Consider the following 21,866-nt stretch of genomic DNA (forward strand, 5'->3'; position numbering starts at 1 on the left):
GACACTCCTCCGACACGTGTCGGACACGTCGAAAATGTGTCTGATTAAAAAATATTAAATACAAATTAGACATGCGAGTTGCTGAAACGCGTATCTTAAATATTTTATAATTTTTTTAAATATAATTTCTTGTATATTAAAATTTTTACTTATTTAAAATATAAAAATTAAATTTCTTATTTGCTTACTATCCACAATACCAAATCAATCGTCCACACTTAATACCTCATTCATCGAATATTCTCATTTTCATTTTTCTTTGGTGGGTTACAACTTTGATTTCACAACAATGACCGAAGTCATCTCAACATTGACGACTAACGTCGTTACATCATCAATATTTCAAAACAATCATGATGCGGACATCCAACTGTCCATGCATATTCGAGGAGCTGAAGATCGACGACCGAGATCACTTTGTTTTATTTTAGTTTATTAAGTGTATTTTGATTTAATTTTGCAATTTTCCTTTTCTACCCTCTTGTTTTATATAAGCCCAAGGGGCAAATGTGTCTTTTAATTTCTTTTGAGGCCTATATATAGAAGCCCCTTCTCTTGTATTAGGTATGATGGAATTATAATAAAAAAAATTTATGCTTTTCACTTGTGTTCTTTGGGAAGAACCTTAGGTGAGATTCCTATGTGAGGAATTCATAGTTTCCACCAGCCGCAGGATGGGTCCGGGCTCGTGGCGTGAAGTCCCTTGGAGAAGGGCAACGTATCACTCGTCAGTCTTCGGAAGAGTCCAAGGCTCGCAGTTTTATCTTTTATCTTTTATTTCTTTGTTCTGTTCCTTCTTGTTGTTCTAAGTCACCATCTTCATCCTCTACCTACTTCCACCAAACCGGCCTTAGCTCCACCACCTCTCACGGCCAAGCCTCAAGTAGCCGCCGATTTTGAAGCAGATCCCACCCCAATGCCGCCAGCCCCAATTTCCTAGCCGCCGGCCAAGCCACCCCCTCCCCATTTCTCTTCCCACTTGCATTTCCTAATTGGGAAGTAGATTAATTTGGTTAATTTTGAATTTCAAAAATTTGAATTTGATTTCGAAATCTTTCCTAAATTAATTCTTTCATTTTAGGAAAGTATTTATTTTAGGTCTATTTTGAATTTTAAATTCAAGAGGATTTTAAAATAACTCTTTCCTAATTTCAAGACCCAATTTTAGAAGCCTAAATTACCCCCATTACTTCTTTCCTTATTTAGCTCCTTGTATTTTAGGAAAGGATTTGAATTCAAATTCAAAATAATTGGAATTTTAAATGCTTTCTATTTATGCCTAAACCTTGAAGTAATTATCCCTCCATCACCCTAAATTTGAGATTAATTCTCAGATTTAGTCATTAATTACAATTCATTGTTTGGTCCAAAATTCCCCCCTCTCTCTCATGGCCGGTCCACCCCTCATTAATTCCCCTTAATTCTTGCCTTAATCAATCAGCATTCAAGTCCCCAAATTATGCTCAATTGAAAATTCAAATTATGACTGATTTAAACTATTCCTAATTGAAAATTATTGAGGCGGCAAGCAATCAAACCCTTCCGTTGTTCCCTCCTTCCATCATGCAGCTAGCCTGCTCCTACCTCCCCTCTCTCTAACCGCCCACCTCCCTCTCCTACCTCTAAATTAATTCTAGAGAAGGAAAGAACCGCAAGGGAACTCTCAATCCCTTACACCACTTCCTTTCCTCCAATTGATCACGTAAGCTTGATATTTTTCTAAGCGGGATTGCTGCCCAGAAATCCTAAGAGTTGGAGAAAGAGTTGGAGAACTGCTGTCCAACAGATTTCTGCACCCCCATACCAGCTGGTCAGCCCCAGAATTCGATCCAGTGCTGTCCAGACTCCTCTTGGCTGCTATTTTGTGTACCAAGCACTTGAAACCTACTGTTTAGAAGATCTGGAGCACGTAATTGCTGTCCAAGAAGACCTCCAAACTGCTGTCCATGCTGTCAGAGTTGCTGCCCAAAGGATTCTGCACCTTTTCTTTGCTGCCCCGCCAATTGGAAATGTCTCCGGCTGCTGTCCAAGGCCTGCAGTTTGCCAAAATGCTGTCCCCAGACAGCTAGGAGGATTGTACTGCTGTCCATTCATTTTCAAAGCACCCAAACGACCACGCCGGAGCTCCGTACTTGTCTTACCTTGTCATCCTTGCATGTTCGTTCTACATCAAATCTCCATATCAAAGTCTAATGCAGTCTTTACATTGATGCTTGATGCTAGCAATTTCTATACCCACAACTTGACATCTCATATTTGTCCAACGTCATCTCAACATCAACGACCAATGCCCTCCCAACATTGATGACAAACGCTCTCTTAACATTGATGCCAAATATTTACTGCATAACATCAATGCCCGACTCTCGACAGCATTGCCATCTCCTATCTCGATGATTTATTATGTTTGACTCTCGGCATCCTAATATTAATCATTTTAAACACAAACTCTAATTAAATGACTTATTATTTCTAATTTTTTTTAAATTATACTTATTCAATTTTTATACACTATTTTTAAAATATAAAAATTATAATAACGTGTCCAAACCGTATCAGTGTCCTATATTTTCAATATTTGACGTATCATGTGTCTGTGTCGTGTCGTATCCGTGTCGCCGTGTTCATATCTGTGCATCATAGTTCTAGACTTATTTTCTAGAGATTGGGAGAGAACGATCCTCCTCTCGAATTGATGATCAATTGTATCTTTGCTTTATATTTTGCTTTATTTGCTCTATATAATAAAATCTACTATTTTGAGTTGATTTCATTGATGTTCTTGTGTGTTTTCTCATTGATTTTACTGATTCATTGTTAGGGTTGCTTGCAAACTTAAGTATTTCTGATAGGATTACATGCGAACTCAAGTATTTCCTATCAAATTGGTATCAGAGCAAGTCTTGGGACCACCGAGGGACTGAATTTTTTGAAATTTCAGCGGCAAAATTTCATCCGGATGAAAGGATCCTTGCTGATTTATGAAGCAAAAAATCAATTTTTTCTATGGCAGCCAAGAAGGTGGATGCGTTGGAAGAAAGATTTGAAGGAGAGATAAAGCTACGATGGAAAATCGAATATCATCCATGGAAGACAAGGTTTCCGGTCTTCATGCGATGATGAAGTTATTAGAGAATCAAATCCAAACAACGGCATCAGAGGCGAAATAACCAGTGGGAAAAACAACAAATTCTGAGTATCGTAGGAGGGACGATGAAGTTAAAATCATGGAGGAACAAGGTGGGAGGTATGGAGGAGCATGGTTATGGGGGGCAAGGCTCAAGGGGTGTCAGTTGGGAAAGAAAAGAAGGGTAATATGGGAGAAATTGTGCTGATTTTGAAGAAAAGAGGGGGGAAACGAAGCGGGCTTCATGTATGAATGTAGGAGAGAAGATCGGGAGACTTGGGAGAGGCCAAGCACCTGGGAAAGAGGAAACTATTGAGGAATAAGGGGAAACAGGGGGAGATCAAAAGGTAAGGAAGCTGAAAATGCCAATTTTCGAAGGGGATGATGTCTATGGATGAATCTACAAAGTGAAGAGGTACTTCATGTTAATGGGTTAACGGATGAGGAGAAACTAACATTAGCAGGCCTATGTTTGAAGGGGAAGGCGTTGTCATGATTCCAAGGGAGAGACCAAAGAAGACCTATACAGAGCTGGAGAGCCTTCAAAGACTGCTTATTAGAACATTTTCAAACCGATGGAAAAGGAGACTTCTATGAGAAATTTTCTGCACTAGTATAGGGCGGATCAGTGGCAGATTATCGGGAGAAGTTTGAGCACCTAGCCAGTCGGATAGAGCGATTATTAGAGATGGCATTAGAAGGAAAATTCATGAAGGGGCGGATCAGTGGAAGATTATCGGGAGAAGTTCGAGCACCTAGCCAGCCGGATAGAGCGATTATTAGAGATGGCATTAGAAGGAAAATTCATGAAGGGGCTCAAGGCAGACATCAGAGCAGCGATAAAAGTCATGATACCTCGCAACTTGGGAGAGGCCATGAAGTTCAAATGGTAAATAAGAAAGATAAAATGGAATTTTCTAAACTCAAATCAAATTTGAAACCTAGTTGAACTTGTTTAGCATTCCTTCAACTTCTTGAATAATGAGTGTACCTATTATACACAAATCACTCAAAAATATCCTCCAAAATTTCGGCTCTATAATATTCTCCATAATATCCTGGTGTGCTTTTATTTTGAGGTTTCAAGGAATCATGGAATCACCTTCTTCTGTATTTAATCTCTTTAGTCTTTCAATCCATATGCCCTCCAAATAAACTCCTAAAAACTTCCTGCAACCTTCTTCTTAACAAATCCAGCCTAGATTATGAAATCTCAAGTTTCAAGTTTTTAATACTTATTATTTTTGTTATTTTTTATCACAGTGGCATCTTTGCCAACCTCCAATGGCCAGCACCACCTTTCACCACTCCATTAGGTTAGTTGTAACCTATGTTGCACCGATACGGATACGGCGACACAGAAACGACACGATACGGATACGGGACACGTCAATTCTTAAAAATACAGGATACGGGTATGGCGCGAACACAGCATTATAATTTATAAATCATACATAAAAATTAAGAAAGCAATCAAAGCGTAATATTTGAAATTACAAAAAAAAATGACAACAACATCATTTGTAGCCTTGTAGCTTATAATATCAAAATATAAGTAAGCATTAAATGTCTAGGACAACAACAAAAGCATAAACATAAATTATCTAGCACATGAAGTTTCAACTATTCAATAGAAGGAACGATATAATTATCTTCTTCATTGGTTTGTCTTTGAACTTCTATATCATCTTCAATAAATATCATAGCTTCTAATTCAAGCTCATCAAGTGAAAGAATCTTGCTCGCAACCGCGGAATTATCTTCAATAAAATATTTGAGTCTCTTGACGACACGTCTTTTTTTTTTCGGATTTCTTTTTGTTTTTCAACTGACACGCATATCGGATACGCGTGTCCTTTTGAAATTAAATAGTATTTTAATTGGATACAGCTTTGACGTATCCGACACGTATCGGTGGAGCATCGAAGGCATATCCGTGTATCGGTGTATCGAATACAACACGCCTTCAGGAATAGGTGTATCGATGCAACATAGGTTGCAACAAACTCCATTAAAAAAAAAGTAACAACAAAATCTTTCGTTTAAAGAAATCAATTTTAAAAATTTACAAATTTCAAATATTAAATGAAAAATGTTGATAAAAAGTAATTAAATGGAATTTTTTAAATTAAAATCAAATTTAAAATTAGTTGGACTATGTTAGCAATTGTTCATTTTTTTCATCAATTAGTCTCTCTATTCTCCCAAATTCACTCAAGACAAATATCCTCCAAAGTTTCCCCTCAATATTCTACAAATTATCCTCCAAAATCTAACAAACAAGATCTCCGAACTTATTCTTTATTTTGATTTTAAAATGCCAAACTCAATACGAAGCAACTCAATTTTGATTTCGAGATGATTAAAATTCGTCTGTTTATCAAATGAGTTTAATTTATAAACAAAATCATCATCCCTACTTGAAGAAGATTTCTTATTTCTCTCTTCTTCAAAATGGATTTCAAAGATCTATAATACCTTCAATGATCTATTCTTCTTCTGGTATTTAAATTTATTAGAGTAGAGTTCTTTATGTCATGCAAGATACTTCCTCTCATCAAATTTGTATTCATTGTGTGAGCATAGTGAAATTTAGCTACTTCTCATACACTATATGCCTCGATTTCCATTTTGACAACTGTCAAGGTTGACATATTTTATCATTTTGGATATACTTTTAATCATTTAAATGCTAACAAAGTTATAAATAGCACGAATTTATGGCTATTATTATAAATCGCGAGCCTAAGATTATAATTAAGATAGATAGTGATGGAATAAAGATATGGCAGTGCTTTTGCATCCTCTTTGATGGGTTAATTTCTCCATTCTCTCTCCTAGCCATGGGGTTTTGTTTTTGCTCTCCTCCACGAGTTTTTCTTATTATATAAAATCAATGGTATTTATAATCCCACCCACCCCCCTCCCCCCAACCCTGCGAACCCATAACTGAGCCACATTTCTTTAACATTTCATGGAATTCTCTATCATCTGAAGTGTAGATTGCAGCATTACTAATGGAACAAAGAACCAATTCAAAAATAACCATACCAGAAAGCTATCAGGATAATTTTTCCTGATCCACAAGCTCGAAAGTGCCAGTTTGACAGGAAAATTGGCTGCTGGATCATTTTGTACGGCCTGATCGTAGTATCTCTTTGCCAGATGTAGATCAAGCGGAAGTCCCTCACCATGCTCATGCATATATCCAAGGTTAAACATTGCTTGAGCATTAGACTGTGATTGGGCATGCATATAAGCTTCAGCAGCACGTTCAAAATCTTTCTCAGTACCCTGAAACAAGCCAACATAAATGATAAGTTCTACACAAGGTTTCAGCTTTTTTCAACTAACAAAAAAGTTTTACAATGAATATTCATATATATATATATATAAAAGCAAAATATTAGAAATGTAGAAAGCTAATTTTATATTCCAAAATTGCAAAACAGGCAGCTTTTACGAATAGCATTTTGAAAATCAAAGGATTTGGAGCTAACTTAGCTGTAGTCAGTTAAAGGAATAAATGAGAAGTTCTGTTAACCATGATTACTTGATTGCACAAATCTCTAGCCAAGAAATAGCTCATTCAGACAAAGTCCGTGGAAGGAAGCAAGGCCCAAAACAAGTTCGACAATGGATTATGGACTAGGGCATAAATCTAGCCTTGGCTTTGCAATTTCAGGCATGACCAATTACATAAAATTAGCTAGCCAAAACAGGCTAGTCACTTTTGTTTCATTTCTATCTGTCTAACAGTTTCAAGGAATAGCTTACTCACAGGAGGAGAACTGTTTAACTGATTACTAATGTAACAAATTTCATGAGACCATAATTCAGAAAACTTCCCTACATCATTTAGAGAATGCTTGTACGCTGTGATCTAGTAACATGAATTGTTATATAATTGACTTCTGAGTTATTTTTCAATTGTTGGTTTTACTTAGCTTACTTTTGATGACCACCAGCATGGTAGATATGGCCAGCTCGACCATTTAACCATTTCGATTCGCATTGATGAATTATTCAAGTCCAAACACTTCAGCCAAGAGTTGCATGTGGCTTCATTAATGTTTAAATAATGCAAAAATCCTTTTAAGAAAATTCAGCCATACTAGCTTGGCCTTCCATTTTTCTTCATAGAACTTCAATTGTTGGTTCTACTTGGCTTACTTTTGACGACGACCAGCACGGTAGAAATGGCCAGATCAACAATTTAAGCAAACTCAGCCATTTTTCCCCTCATTTAGTGCCCAACAGCTTAGTTACAAAGCATTAGAAACGACCTTGTCTTATCATATTTAAATGAGAATTTGACTCTTAATAGAACAATCAATAAAAAAGGTTCATACAACCGACCTCACATGGTGGGATAAAGAAATAATATTGCTGTATTTAATGCCCAACAAATAGATCCATACCCAATGTCTGGTTCCACTATGCAAATCATTGCTTAAAGTGAAACTAACGGCAATGCTCAGCAATCATCACAAGAAACTTAAATTTCTGAGTTACAAGAATGCTCCCAGTAAAAGTTTAGTCATACACAAGTCACACTTAGAATAGAAGTAAATTGGCACCCAAGCAATGTTGAGTCGTTGACTACAAAGATTTTTCTGGACAAATATCTAGACCACTATGAAAGAAACTCAAGAACAGAGAGTAGACGAAACATGCCATTCTTTAGACAAAAAAAAAACACATACCCTTCCATAATAGTAAGCATCCCCAATCAGCAAAGCAGCATGTTCATTACCCTGCTCTGATGCCTGCCACCACAAAGAATGTGCCCGAAGGTGCCTTTCTGAGTCTGTGCAAAAGCCAGATTCTCCCAAGCACATACTGTGCTCGCCATATCTATCAAGGATCCATGCTGCGTTGCTCTGCGCCACCTCATACCCGAGCTCAGCCATTCTAGAGTATAATAGGAGGGCCTTTCCTACATCTCCTTTCAAGTAAGATTCTAGAGCCCACCTTGACAGAGAACTCCAAGGCCCCCTCTCTGCTACCATTTTGAACAAATATGTAGCCTGCTCCACCGGAAAAAATACAAGTGAAGAATTGTATTTACAACAAACATTTTATATTAATGCAATGACGATAGAGTTCTTCAAACAACAAACTATGATCAGACCGCCCAAATACAATAAACAACAGATTGAGTTGCCAGTTAAACTTTATAAATGGTATCATGATTTTGAGTTTGCTAACGTCTAAAAGTATTTAGGGAAGTTATATTGCTACAGTCACTCCGCAGAAACCTTTATAAAGGATCACCTCAACCAAGAAAAGACATAATTCCATAGTGTGATAAAGTATAGCTACCTACTAGAAAAGCACCAGATCGAATACTCTAAAAACTTCATAAATAAATAAATATATATATATATGTATATTCCTTAACTTTTCAGAAGATAAATGTAAGTGACAAAATATGGTTCATTGATAACAAATAAAAAGAAAATAATATAAGTGATCATGTAAAACTGGAGGAGAGGAGGGCGAAACATCCCTCAAGATAAGCAGAACATAACAAAAATTAAATTTAAAAAAACTACAACAGCTACAATATACCACCACAAAACTATAAAATAATGTATGGCATAATAGTTGAATACAAAAATGGAGTTTCACGGACATAAAATAAACTGAAAACAAAGGATTACCAGAGAACAATAGTATTTTGCTATAAGAAGGTGAACCACAATCGATTAAGATGGTAATATGCATGTTTAAAAGTTGGCAAAGGGAGCACTGTAAAAAGCAAAGCACTCAAATTAATAGGAAAGTCAAGGAAAAAACTAAAGTCAGCAAGTAATGATTTACCTAAACAAGAACCAATACCAAAAGCATCCACTAATAAGATTGAAGACAAAGGACTCGAACATCAAACCTTATGGTCCCACAATATAGATTGAGTTTTTGATGCATAACTACATGCATAGGCAAATGTATTAACTTTGAAATTACACGCTTTGTGACGGAGTAATAACAATTATTCAATTTCCTACGGATTAAACAATAGATTGAAACAATAAAGCAATGATTGGGCATAAGCAATTGATTACAAGATCCAACTTTGCTTAACATAGGGGTTTCAAAAGAAATCTCTTGATTAACGATAAGACTAGTTACTATTAAGATCCCTCACACATACTCATCATAACGGCTAAGCGGAGAAGCTTTCATAACTTTTTAATGATGCCACGATCAAGGAGAGGTTAGAAGAAGAAAGGGTAGGAAAAGAGTTCACCTTGTCAAGTTTCTAATCTTGATGTGGAACTCCGTCAAGCTCCTGAACTTGTGCTATGATGTTCTTCAGGATCGGGGCAATGTTCATCTGTGGTTTGCCTTGAAACAAACATGCCTTGTCGTCGTTGAAGGGTTGCAATGCTCGAGGAGTTTGAATGTAGTTGTTCAAGGGAGGAGGATCTACTTCTTCCTCCTTAGGTGAAATATCAAGAATAATATAAGAAGTATAGAGAAGGTGGTGGGGCTAAGTGGCCGGCCCTAGAGGAGGGAGAAGGGAAATTAATTCCATATTTTGTGTGTTGATTAAGGGAAGCAAATTCAAAATTGGAAATTTAATTCCAGCTTTAATTGGTGGAGATGAGTGAGAAATTTGAATTCAAATTTCCCAATCAAAGAGGGAAAGGAGGAGGGGAGGGGGCGGCCCCTTAATGAGGGAATTGATTAGGATCCCAAAGGGGAATAGGATTAATTTAAGAGAGAAGGGGAGGGGGGCGTCAATGGTTAAGGAAAGGATTTGATTGGAAGACTTAAGGGTTGTTAGAATTGGAATTTTAAAATAGGAAAGGAGATTTAAATTAACTCCTATTTAAAATTCAAATTAGCTGATGTGAGGGGCATTCCTAAAATAAATTTCCTCATTTAGGAAATAAATTCCAAGTTTTCATTGGAATCTGAATTCAAATGACATCCAAATGTAAAAGGAGTTAAATTCAGAAAGTATTTGAATGCTAGGTTAGGAAATTTTGAATCCCATGGGAGAAATGAAGGGGCCGACGGTTGGCAAGGGAGTTGGGTGGCTGGCGGGTGGGTGGAGTGGGTCTTGGGCTTGGGTGTGAAGTTCGGCCAAGGGAGGGAGGGGAAGAGAGGGGGTTAGCTAGGGTTTGGGTGTGGAGGGGAGTTTCGGCCAAGGGTATAAGGGGAAGATGGGGCAGCGGCTAGGAGGAGGAAGGAGAAGAAATTGGTGAAGGGGAAGGACCACGAGCCCAGACGCTTCCTGCGGCTGATGGGTAATATGTTGCCCTCACCTAGAGACTTCAACTCTCACAAGAAATCTCAAGCTCTCAAAATACAAAGCGTAGAATTTTCTTCTTATCATAATCATCATCCTCCAAAGAGGAGGAGGGGGCTATAAAAAGCCAACATACAATAACTCTAATGACGAAAATGTCCCCTGTGGTCACATGAGACTACTCCCTTAAGTGAGGGTAAAAACAAAAAAATGCATAAATAAATCAAATATAAATAATAACTCAAAAATAAAGTTGTACAATCATGGCCATGGATCTTCGTCCTCTTCTCTGATAAACTTTCCACGGTCGGATGTCCTCATCAATTTTTGACGCCTCCATGATGCATTTGTTAAATTATTTAGCTCTAAATGCCCTTGTGCTCTGCTTAAGAAGTTTGTCTTGAATACATGGAGATTGGGAAAACAAAGGCTTTGCTAGAGAAAATAAAAGAGCTTTGGCTAAGAAATTAAAATAGCTCTCCGTATAGGAAAGCTTTTTGTATTGAATAAGGAGAAATTCTAATCTCTTTCCCTTTTATTTTCTCATTATTTTCATTTTATTTTTTAGGTAGTTTTTAAATGCAATCAAGGGCTGGATGATAGAAGGATTTAAGCCCACCAGCAATGTATAGCTTCAAGTCTCACGTATCCAACAAAAGAGAAAAAGTAATAAAAACTGCAGCTCTCTCACTAAATTCAACATGGTTTCGTAGCATTCAACCTAGTTTAGTGAATGGTGTGGATGCCAAGATATGGCATGACCAGAGAAAGGGAGAGTTCAATCTCAGAGGTCCTGACCATCCTGAGCAATCATTACCAACACCTTCAATGAATTCGGAGCCTCCCTCCTCCAAATCATAGAGCATAAACTCAACGAATAAAATTACATCCAATAGTCTCAATCTACTATGATGTTTATTGATGAAAAAGGTCAGGACTATTTACCTCACTAGAGTGCGTAAGACTGTTCCTCATGTAGATCCAAGTTTTAAAATTTGGAAATAGAAAAATCTCAAAATAATCCTATTTGTGTATGGCCAATTTAGTCTCGGAGAATCACGTGTCCCAATTTAGTCCCTCGACTACAGTTTTAGATTTTTTTTTTTTGAGCGGAGGGGGGGTGGGGGGCGGGGGCCACCCCCTAAATATTTTAATTACTAGCATTCTTTTACAATGTGTTGGAGTTGAATTTGCTTTTCTTTTTCAGCAAACTACAGTCAATTCTTATTTTATAAAAATGTTTGGAGTTTACATTAAAAAAGGAAACTATTGGGCGGTTAATGAGCAAGAAACTTGTGCATAACGAAGATGGTGGAGGAGAATTCTTGACAAGTTAAAAATTAAAGAGAAACAATTGATGTTTAAATGACAATCAGAGCAATAAAATACATGTTTGACTCAAATACTATAAAAGAATAAATTAATGACCATAAACAATGTGATATTGTTCATTTACAGACCAATTATCTTGATCCATTAAACCTCTAAAGTAAAATTCATCACATAACACGTGAGATCCTCATCATTAAAGTTACCTTCGAAGCAAAAAAATATTTAGTCGGAGTGATTGATCAATACATGACTGTTTTATGGTTCTCTCATAAAAGCTTCTTTTTTTTTTTTTTTGGGGGGGGTTTTTTTTTTTTTTTGGGGGGGGGGGCGAATATATTTCTAATTTAATTTTTTTTTATCTTATGAGTAATATTTTCTTTTTAAGAAAAATAAATGCAACAAAAAAATTTAAAAATTTTCAATATTGAAGCGAAGCTCGAATGACAAAAAAAAAATGTTTGAATTAAAAAAAATTATTTGGGCCCCTGTATAAAATTTTCTGGCTCCGTCACTGCTTGACTATATAAAAATTGATCCAAAATAGTCCCTCATGTTATTAATATGATATAAAATTGATCAAAATTTAATCCCCTGACTTTACAAAAATGATTTCAATTTAGCCATAAAGGAACCATTTTGAATCAATTTTATATAGTCGATGGACTAAATTGAAGCAACGTTATATTTTGAGACTAAAATAGTCATATATGAATAGTCGGGGAATATTTTAAAATTTAACCCTATTTGAAAATTAGATAGCAATTTGGTAATGTCAAAGTTTATCAACTCCTTGACTAATGATATCAAAGAATATTATAAGATGGCCAAGGAAACAAAAGGTTTGGAAAGAGGTGACCATGGATTTCATTGAAGGGCTATCAAAATCAGATGGATACACTACGATTCTAGTGGTAGTGGAACGATTGAGTAAGTATGCCCATTTTATTCCCCTTCGCCACCTGTATACTGCAATATCAATAACGAAGGTTTTCATAAGGGAGGTGGTGAGACTACATGGGACTCCATAATCAATTGTTTCAGATCGAGACAAGATCTTTCAGAGCAAGTTCTAGGAGTTGTTCAACATGCAGGGATCATTCTAAAAAGGAGCACTTATCATCCTCAGATTAACGGACAGACAGAGGTGGTCAATCGTAGCGTGGAGATTTATCTACGATGCTTTATATCAGATACACCCAAGCTGTGGGCAAAATGTTGGTATAACACTTCCTATCATTCAGCAGCTCAGACATCATTGTTCAAAGTGATATATAGAAGAGCGCCGCATTTGATATATTATGGACAGGGTAGCACACCGATGGCTTTTGCATAACAATACTTGGAGGACAAAGACAAAATATTGGTAGAACTGAAAGAGCATTTGTTGAGAACTCAACAAATTATGAAAAAGAAAGCAGATGCACAAAGGAGAGACATTTAGTTCGAAGTAGGGGACAGGGTTTACTTGAACCTTCACCCCTACAGACAAAAAACCTTGGCACGGAGACGGAATGATAAGTTATCACCCTAATATTTTGGCACTTACGAGATAGTAGAGCGCATCGGGTCCATGGCTTATCGTCTACAGTTACGACCGATGTCAGACATCCACCGGGTGTTTCATATGTACCAGTTGTGACGGGTGATATGAGAGCATATTCTGTCTTCTTTACTTCCCCCGACATTGATGAACGACGTGGAGGTGTTGTTGGAACCATTAGAGGTCGAAGGAGTGTGTCAAGGAGTAACAAGAGGCGAAGAGGTGTTGATCAGATGGAAGAACCTACCGGAGCAAGAGACTACGTGAGAGTCCAACCAGATTATTCAACAGTAGTTCCCTTCATTCCACTTGAGGACAATGTGGTACTTTTGGGGGGGGGGGGGTATTGATAGACTGTCTGAGCCGGTCTATTCATTATAGTCGTCCCAAAACGGGGCCAGCCCGATGCAAAAGGTGGACACGAGAACCACACTCATATGAGGCACGGAAGCTGCTTGCGCAAGAACATGAGAGGAAAATTCGGTCCCTTGTGTGGAGCCCAACAAACCAATAAATCTTTATGTTATGAGAAGGATTAAGGAAGAAATTAATATAGGGTTTGAATTCAAATAAGAGAGGGAGCTTAGTAAGGAAAGAAGGTCGTTTTGGAGGGAATTGGGAGATCTTATTTAAGTCTAAGTTTAGGGTTTATGTTTTTTAGGCAGAATTTTATGAGAAGTGATGTTTATTGTTTTTGTGAGAAATCTTAGCAGCGTCTAGGATTTGGGAGAGAAAGTTCTCTACTCGAAAGGGGACCATTGTATCTTGCTTTGTTCGTATTTGATTTTCTATCAATAAAAATCTACGTTTTTGTTAAATCTCTTTGAGTTTGTTATTGTTTTTTATACCAAGGTGTATCGCTAACTTGAGAATCTCAAGCAGATCCATGTATCTAAACCTATTCTAGAAACTCATAAAACTTGCCCAAGTAACACCTGAACTTGAGAATATTGATCACCTTAATGATCTTCATTAACTTATTCTTAATAGACAAGATATGAGATTTCATACTCAACACCACATCTAACATTATTTTCTATAAATATTGTCTCCCAACTTTCGAGCATTTGACACCACTTTAACAATTTTGCAGTACGCACAAGAAGCACTCTGTCAACCTAAATAAAAGATTGTTATCCAAGGAGAGATTAGAAAAAGAAATAAGATCAGTTTGATGCAAATGGATTTTCACTTCCAAGCATAATGCAATTGGCAATGTGGATAATTAAAAGCTCGACATTTTGTAGAAGGGACCACCCAATCCTATGAATTGATTCTTAAAAGAAGTTTGACCGAGCAACCAAACTCAAATCAATCAATGTTTTGTAATCACTGGCAGTAAATTAAGCTGACCATTGTATTAACTAAATGTCAAAAATGTATCCAAAATGGCACCTTATAGAAAAAATTCTATATGAAAATTTCTCCAAGTTTTGAAACTCAGGAAAATGCTAACAAAGTGTGCAAGCCTTGAAAGTCATTGCATGGCCTTAAGCAATCTCCACGTGATGGTTTGATACATTTACAAATGTGGTAAAGATATGTGGGTTTGCTCAGTATCAAACAGATTACACTATGTTTATCAAAGTCTCCCTCAACAGAAAAATGCTTATCATCATTGCATATGTGGAAGGCATTGCCCTCATTGTAGATGCTCCAAGAAGAGATGAATAACATGAAGAACCTTCTTGCTAAGTGGTTTGAGATCAAATACTTGGATCATTTTAAACACTTTCTTAGCATGGAAGTGGCTTATTCAAGAAAAGTTGTTTCCAACTGCCAACTAAACTATGTTCAAGATGTACTAAAAGAAAAATGGATGCTTTCCTGCAAACCAGCTCTTACAGTCTTACACTAATGAATCGAACAATAAAATTATAAATAAAAGAAGGAAGCTCTCTTGTGGCTATAGATAGATATCAGAAACTAATTTGGAAGCTTATTTGCCACACTTACACGAGACCAGATGTCAGTTTCTCCAAGAGCATGGTAAGCCGTTTCATGAACATTCCCACGACGGGAACACATGGGGTTTATATATCAAATTTTGCAATAACTTAACAAGAGTCTTAAATAAGGAATGCCCTTCAAGAAGACTTTAATTAAAGAAATTGAAGGATTTGCTAACATTGATTGGATTTAATCATTAACAAATTGAATATCAACTACAGCATACAATACTTAAGTGGGAGAGGAACCTGGTTACTTGGCAAAGCAAGAAACGGCCAATTAAAGCGCAAAAGCTGTGTACAACTAAATTTAGAGCTATGTTCCATAGCATATGTGAAGGTATGTTATTAAGCAAATTGGGGAGCTAAGAATATCAATATGTAAATCTATGGAGATGTTATGTATAATAAAGCTGCCATAAGTACTACAAAGAATCTTATTCATCATTATAAAACAAAACACATAGCAACTGTCATTTCATCAGAGTGAAGATGAAGGAATAAATCATGTAGCTTATCTGCATATCCACAAATCTTCAAATAATTTTTTTTTTCAAAGCCATTAGCACATTTCAATTTTAAATATTTGAAGTCTAAGCTGAGAATGATTAATATTAGCAATCCAGCTTGAAGGAGAGTGGATATTCGTCATGAGCATGATGGGATGTTTCATGAACAGCCCTATGAATGAACGTTTGAGAGTTGCATATCAAATGTTGTAATACCTAAAGAAAAGTCCTAGATAGGTACTACTATCCTTCAAAATGAATTCAAATAGAGATATTTAAGTATTTATTGATGCTTATGGAACCGGATCAACAAAAAACCAACGATCAACCAAAGGTACAACATTTATGTGTGAGGGGAGCTTAATTATTTGGCAGAACAAAAAAAGTCATTTGTAGCAGGAAGTGGTGTAAAAGCTGAATTTAGAGAAATGTTTCAATGCATTGTGAAGGTATACACAGCTTGGGGAGCTAAGAATGTCAAATTAGAGATCTAAAGAGATATTCTATGATAAAAAAATTGTCAAAAGCATCAAAAAGAACCTTGTTTATCCTGAAACAACAAAGCCAATAGAAATTGACAATTATTTCATCAAAGAGGAGGAGGAAGAAATTATGAAGCCCATATGCATGCTTACAAAATTTCAAACAAGTATTCTTACCAAGCCATTATGATGTGCAAACTTCGAAAATTTGAAGTCCAAGCTGGGAATGATTAAAATCAACAACCCAACTTATGCGGGAGTATGAATATTCACCTCCCTCCCTCTTCCATGTACAAAAGAATATGAAAATATCTCGCTATAAGAAGAAATTTTGGATATTAAGTTCAAATCTCTTTCCATGTATTTGTTTCTTGTTTTTTTATATTTTAGGTATATTTTTAATTGTAATCTAAGACTGGATGAAAGGAGGATTTCAATCCTTTGGCTATATGTAGCTTCTAAGTTTGATATATACCCAAAACCAGATAAAAGAGAAAAAAAAATCAGCTTTATATCCAAATTCAACAATTCATAACATCATAATTTTTGCATTTACATATATGCTAGCAATATAGCAAAAGTAAGATGGATAACCATGAAAATATCAAGCACAAAGCTGACAAAAATAATCACAAGATCATTTATGTACAAAGAAAATATAAAAGATTTCACTAGATGGAGAACCTAAGAAAATAGAATTAATAGTAGATGCTTAATTGCAACTGGAGAAAACCTTATGGCGTGTATACTTATAAAATAATATACGGATATCAAATGGAGTGTTGATGCAGTTTTCCATAGCGCACAACTGCAACTGCTAAACCTGCTGTTAATAGGTAAGCAAGATGGCTCCAAAACAGCAAATAAGAACAAAATGAATGCCAGGTAAAGGCTGGTAGCAGGGCCTTTTTAGCATCAAAGAATGCTGATATGACATCCAAAGGAGGTCAATGGCAAGGCCCTCCCACAGGAAGGAGCCCGCAAAGACAACAACAATAATTCTTCCACAAAAATACCTTACTGAGTCGGAGAGACCCCCCAAAGAAGAGAAGAGAGTAGAGGTAGTTTATTAACAAACTCCAAATCTCTCTAGTTAAGTAAATTCAAACTCAAGTTCAGTCATTTCAAGGGAAGTCTGAGCAAAGGTCATATATTCCTACCTTTTTAAGCCATGTGTGGCTAACCCCAAATTTGATTCTAGTAGGTTTGAATTAATATATATATATATATATATAATAGCAACACACACACACATACAAACAATTTTTTGTTAACTTCTTCAAGATAATTTTTTTAATTTAATTTTTATTTTATATATCTTATTTTGATACTAAATATTCAGTGAAATCTCAAAAAATATATGATTGTAATATGTTGATATGTTTGAACTATTATAAGCTACTTGATATCAAGTTTAACTGCAATTTAAATCATGTGAGTTAATTTCAAATCACTCTATATGATTTATGTTGGCTTGATATCATTCAATTTTGAGTCAATTCATTTCGACTGAAATGATATAACTCAATTATGAACTGAGTTCGAGCCAACAGGACTGAATATTTTGAGATTGAGCCAAGCCAAATTCGTTTGAACCTCAACTTCCAAGCCATCACAGTGGCGGTAGTGTTCCAAAAGTGAAGGAAAGATGGCATGAGATCTAGTCCTTAAATGGAACAGCTTTTACCAGGTAGGCTAAACCTATTATTCATATAAAAAGAAACATCCTTGAGATGAGCAATTTTTTTTGTATTTTCCCAGAAAAACAACTTTGAATTTGAACAAAAGAATATATGCATATACCGGCAAATTATTTGACATGTACCAGCATACCAAATTTTCTGTTACTTTCCTATAACAAAACATACTCAGAAAGTTGAAAAATAAAATGTATTGGATTTAGCCTTATTCTAGTGTACATTGACAATATTCACCTTCTTTTGTAAATATTAACTAGTTCATAATTGCGTGACAATCCATGCTTGAATGCCCTAAGTTATAATTTCCAATTTCATGATAAAATTCTAATTAAATAGATTACATTGGAAAAAACACGATGCTAAGTAGAAACTGTTAGGAAACAAGTGCAGGAATTGAGAAAACCTGGGCTGAAATTGGGAATTTCAGCAATCTTCAAGCAGGCTTTTGAGATAAATCCCTTGGAAACCCTAGGAAAACTTGATTATAGATGAAAAAGTAGAAGAAAAACAAGCATGATACAATGGATTTCAATTCAAGAGGAAGATCCAGCTCTCTCAATCTCTAGCCGACGGCTAAAGCCCAAAACACCTAAGAGAAAACTTAAAAACTGCAAAAAACCCATGACCCTCATCCTAATTCCCCCCCCCCCTTCTCTTTAGAGAATATAAATTAAATGCCTAATTACTAAACAAGCCTCCTTAATAAATTTCCTCCTAATTCCTCCCCCTCCTATTTAAAATTGCATTTAATTCATGGGCCCACAAAGGGGGCCAGCAGCTCCCTAGTCTGCCTGGTGTAAACCAGGTGCAAACCCTAGTTTAGGGCCGGCTAGACCAGTCCACTTTGGACCGGTCTAACAATCCAAAGCAGAAAAAGAAAATGGTTATAGATATATTGACCAACTTAATTGTGAAATAACCAAAAATTATGAAATCAGTTAATGTGACGTGTCATGATACTTTAAAAAACAAATGAATAATTATTTAAAGTTTTTTATTACAAATATTCAGAACTCGTGCATTTTCAAATGCAGTGTAAAATAATTATAAATTATGTTGAAGAATCACATATTTGGTAATAAATAAATTAATTAAACCATCTTTTGTGTTGAGTTGGAAATAGAATAAATTTAAAATTTTGTATTAATATATTATTATTATTATTATTATTATTATTATTATATATAACAAAAATAGAACTATGGTATTACAAGGTTGAAAGTGCCAAATAGAGTTGATGTTGTCAGTATGGTCAGAGGCAATGTAGGGTGGTAGCAAACCTTGCGAGAGTGCAAGGATAGATCTGAGGAATGGGCATTTGTGAGAATCAAGGACAAATAACAGGGGCTAAGAGAGCTATGGGAGCTCACGGGGAGATGAGCTGTAAAACCCAAAAATTATCGATCGAATGCGTCACGACGAAATTAGGCAAAATTTCGAAGTCGTCATAATTTGACGCAAATAATTTTCTTAAATTCTACACAAAACTTCGATCGAAATGGTATGAAGAACCTATACCTAATTTTGCACGATTTTAAAACTAAAAATCGTCGAAGTTAGTTAAGTAATAATTAACCATTATACCCAATTTACCCTCATGAATCCTTAAGGAAATTTTTAGGAGAAGGGGTGGTACATGCATAAATTTGCATTTAACACTTTTCCCTTAAGCCTCCATTCAGTCCCTTGGCTCCTTCGTTTGGCCACACGCGAGAAAGGGGAGGAGGCTCGGTTGCTTGCGAAATCCGACGGCGGCGGCAGGTTTTCCGACGAAGTCTTGGGGGGAAATCAAAGGGGAAATGCTAAGGAAGAAGAAGGTAGGCTTCTCTTGCAAGGAAACTCAATTTTTCCCTAGATTTTCTTATGTTTAAAAATTAGGGTTTGCTCAAATGTTATTTCATAGAATAATGATAGGGAATTGTTTTAAAGCATGATTCTAACCCTGACACTTATTTTATTTTCAATTTTTTTGAGGATTTTAAAATTAGGGTTTTCAAAAATTTAAGTTTTTTTAAAAGTGTTTTCACAACTAACATTCCTAATAGTCTTAGGAATGTTTCTTTTGGGGTGAAATTAGGGTTTGACTAAAATTTTTATGTTTCTAATTTTTTAAATTAATGAAAAGTGTTTTCACAACTAACATTCCAAATAGTCTTAGGAATATTTTCCCTAAATTCTACATTTATTTAATCCAAAAATAATTAGGTTTAATGATAATATAGGTTCCTAAATTATGGGTTTTAATTAAATCTAAAAATTTTATGTTAAAGTTCATTAATTGCTTAGGTAGAATAAATAGGAAGGGAAATTTAGAGAATTGAAATATTTAATGAGAACTTTTAATAAGATAATTGACATGTATAATTAATTTTAGTAATTGTGTTCTTTAGGTGTTAAACCTAAGACGAGGTCGGTTCAAGGAGTTTTGCGAAGAGCTTAAGATAAGTAACATTACATTCTAAATTTATGTTTTTCTTTTAAGTATGTTCATGTTACATTGCACTTTACATGTTAGATAGAAAGCTTTTCATACAAAAGTTCATGTTGCATTGCACTTTACATGTTACATAAAAAGCTCTTCATACTAAAAGTTCATATTACATTGTACTTTGAATGTTAGATAAAAAGCTCTTCATATGTCAAAGTTCACTTTTATGTTTAAATCAAATTCATCATATGTATGTTTGATATTGTTAAATCAAAATGTTATGATATCAGGATGCAAGTTTGTGCATGTTGAGATGGAGTATCAAATACGGTGCACTTGCACAATACGGCTCTTCGGGGCTAAATGATGATGAATGGTCAAATATGATATTGTACCTAATCAGTACAATATGGGTATTATGGTATGGATGTATAATATATGCATAAGCTAGAGGTATATGAACATATGATACAATAGACATCATTTAATAAATAAATGTGTTGAGCATATGATACTTAACATATGGCATTGACATACACAGCATTTGACATCGACACATAGAAAGCATATAACATATATGAAGGAATTAATTACTGGACTACTTTTGCATGTAAATACATTACTCGCTTTGCATATTGATTTATTTACATTGCACATAAATTTAGATGTAATTGTTATTTGCTGAGTGTTAACTCATTCCCTAGTTTTGGGATATTTTCAGGATACCATGCTACTAAGTGAATGACTGAACGACTTTGGTTTACGTACAACCATAGAGGACCGGATGACAGGCTTCTTATGTATATTTTTTTAGTTGTGGAATGATTTTGTGGGTGGATGTTGACATGAAAGAAATTTTTTATCCACCTTTGTACTTCATTGACTTATTATATAACATGTTTTATTAATATTGGAAGTTGTTTTTAGATGTTCTAATCTCTGTTTAAAATTGTGCAATGAGAGGCGCGCGTTGAGGCGCGCCTTTGCGCAATTCCTCCCAAAAACGCCTCATAGCCTACGCAATTTTGGTCTTGCAAGAGGCGTACGCCTCACAGGGGCTGAGGCGCGCCTCAGAGGCGCAATTGCGCAATTCCTTGTGAGGCGTACGCAATTCTTATTCTTTAGTTGTTTTAGATTTACATATATGTCACATTTTATTTTTATTGAAATGCTATGTTTTTAACATTTTAGTCCGACATCCGTTCCCGCCTCGTCTATACGAACTCACCGGACCGGGTTGTGACATGAGCGATGATAGGGAAAGCACAACAAAGCTGAAGATCTTAGGGACTAGAGGAGTCGAGGTAGTTCGCAAGTGTTTCTACACTGAACTTCACAAGAATTAGGGCGTGCAAGGACATCACAAGCGCTAGGATAAGCTTTAAGTAATGAGAGAACACGAGGATTTGAAATTCATCTAATTATGACAATTTTCAAATTCCTCAAAAAATGAAATATTGGAGGAATTTAAAACTCCTTGGTGAAATACTTTGGATTTATTTTAAACTCAACAAAAAACCTAAAAATGTAAAACCCCT

The 21,866-nt window shown here is 35.6% G+C and overlaps 1 protein-coding gene across 1 annotated transcript in view; it reads right to left on the minus strand.

Moving 5' to 3' along the window:
• Positions 1-21,866, minus strand: part of LOC110101022 (ERAD-associated E3 ubiquitin-protein ligase component HRD3) — a 28,083-nt gene that overhangs the window by 2,116 nt on the left and 4,101 nt on the right. Inside the window, exons 4-5 of the mRNA XM_020828788.2 lie at positions 7,834-8,157; positions 6,179-6,421 (exon numbers count right to left, since the gene is read on the minus strand). Of these exons, the coding sequence (XP_020684447.2) occupies positions 6,179-6,421; positions 7,834-8,157 (567 nt within the window). The remainder of the gene's footprint in view (positions 1-6,178; positions 6,422-7,833; positions 8,158-21,866) is intronic.

This window comes from Dendrobium catenatum, unplaced genomic scaffold (genome assembly GCF_001605985.2).
Source record: "Dendrobium catenatum unplaced genomic scaffold, ASM160598v2 fragScaff_scaffold_989, whole genome shotgun sequence".
NCBI lineage: Eukaryota > Viridiplantae > Streptophyta > Magnoliopsida > Asparagales > Orchidaceae > Dendrobium > Dendrobium catenatum.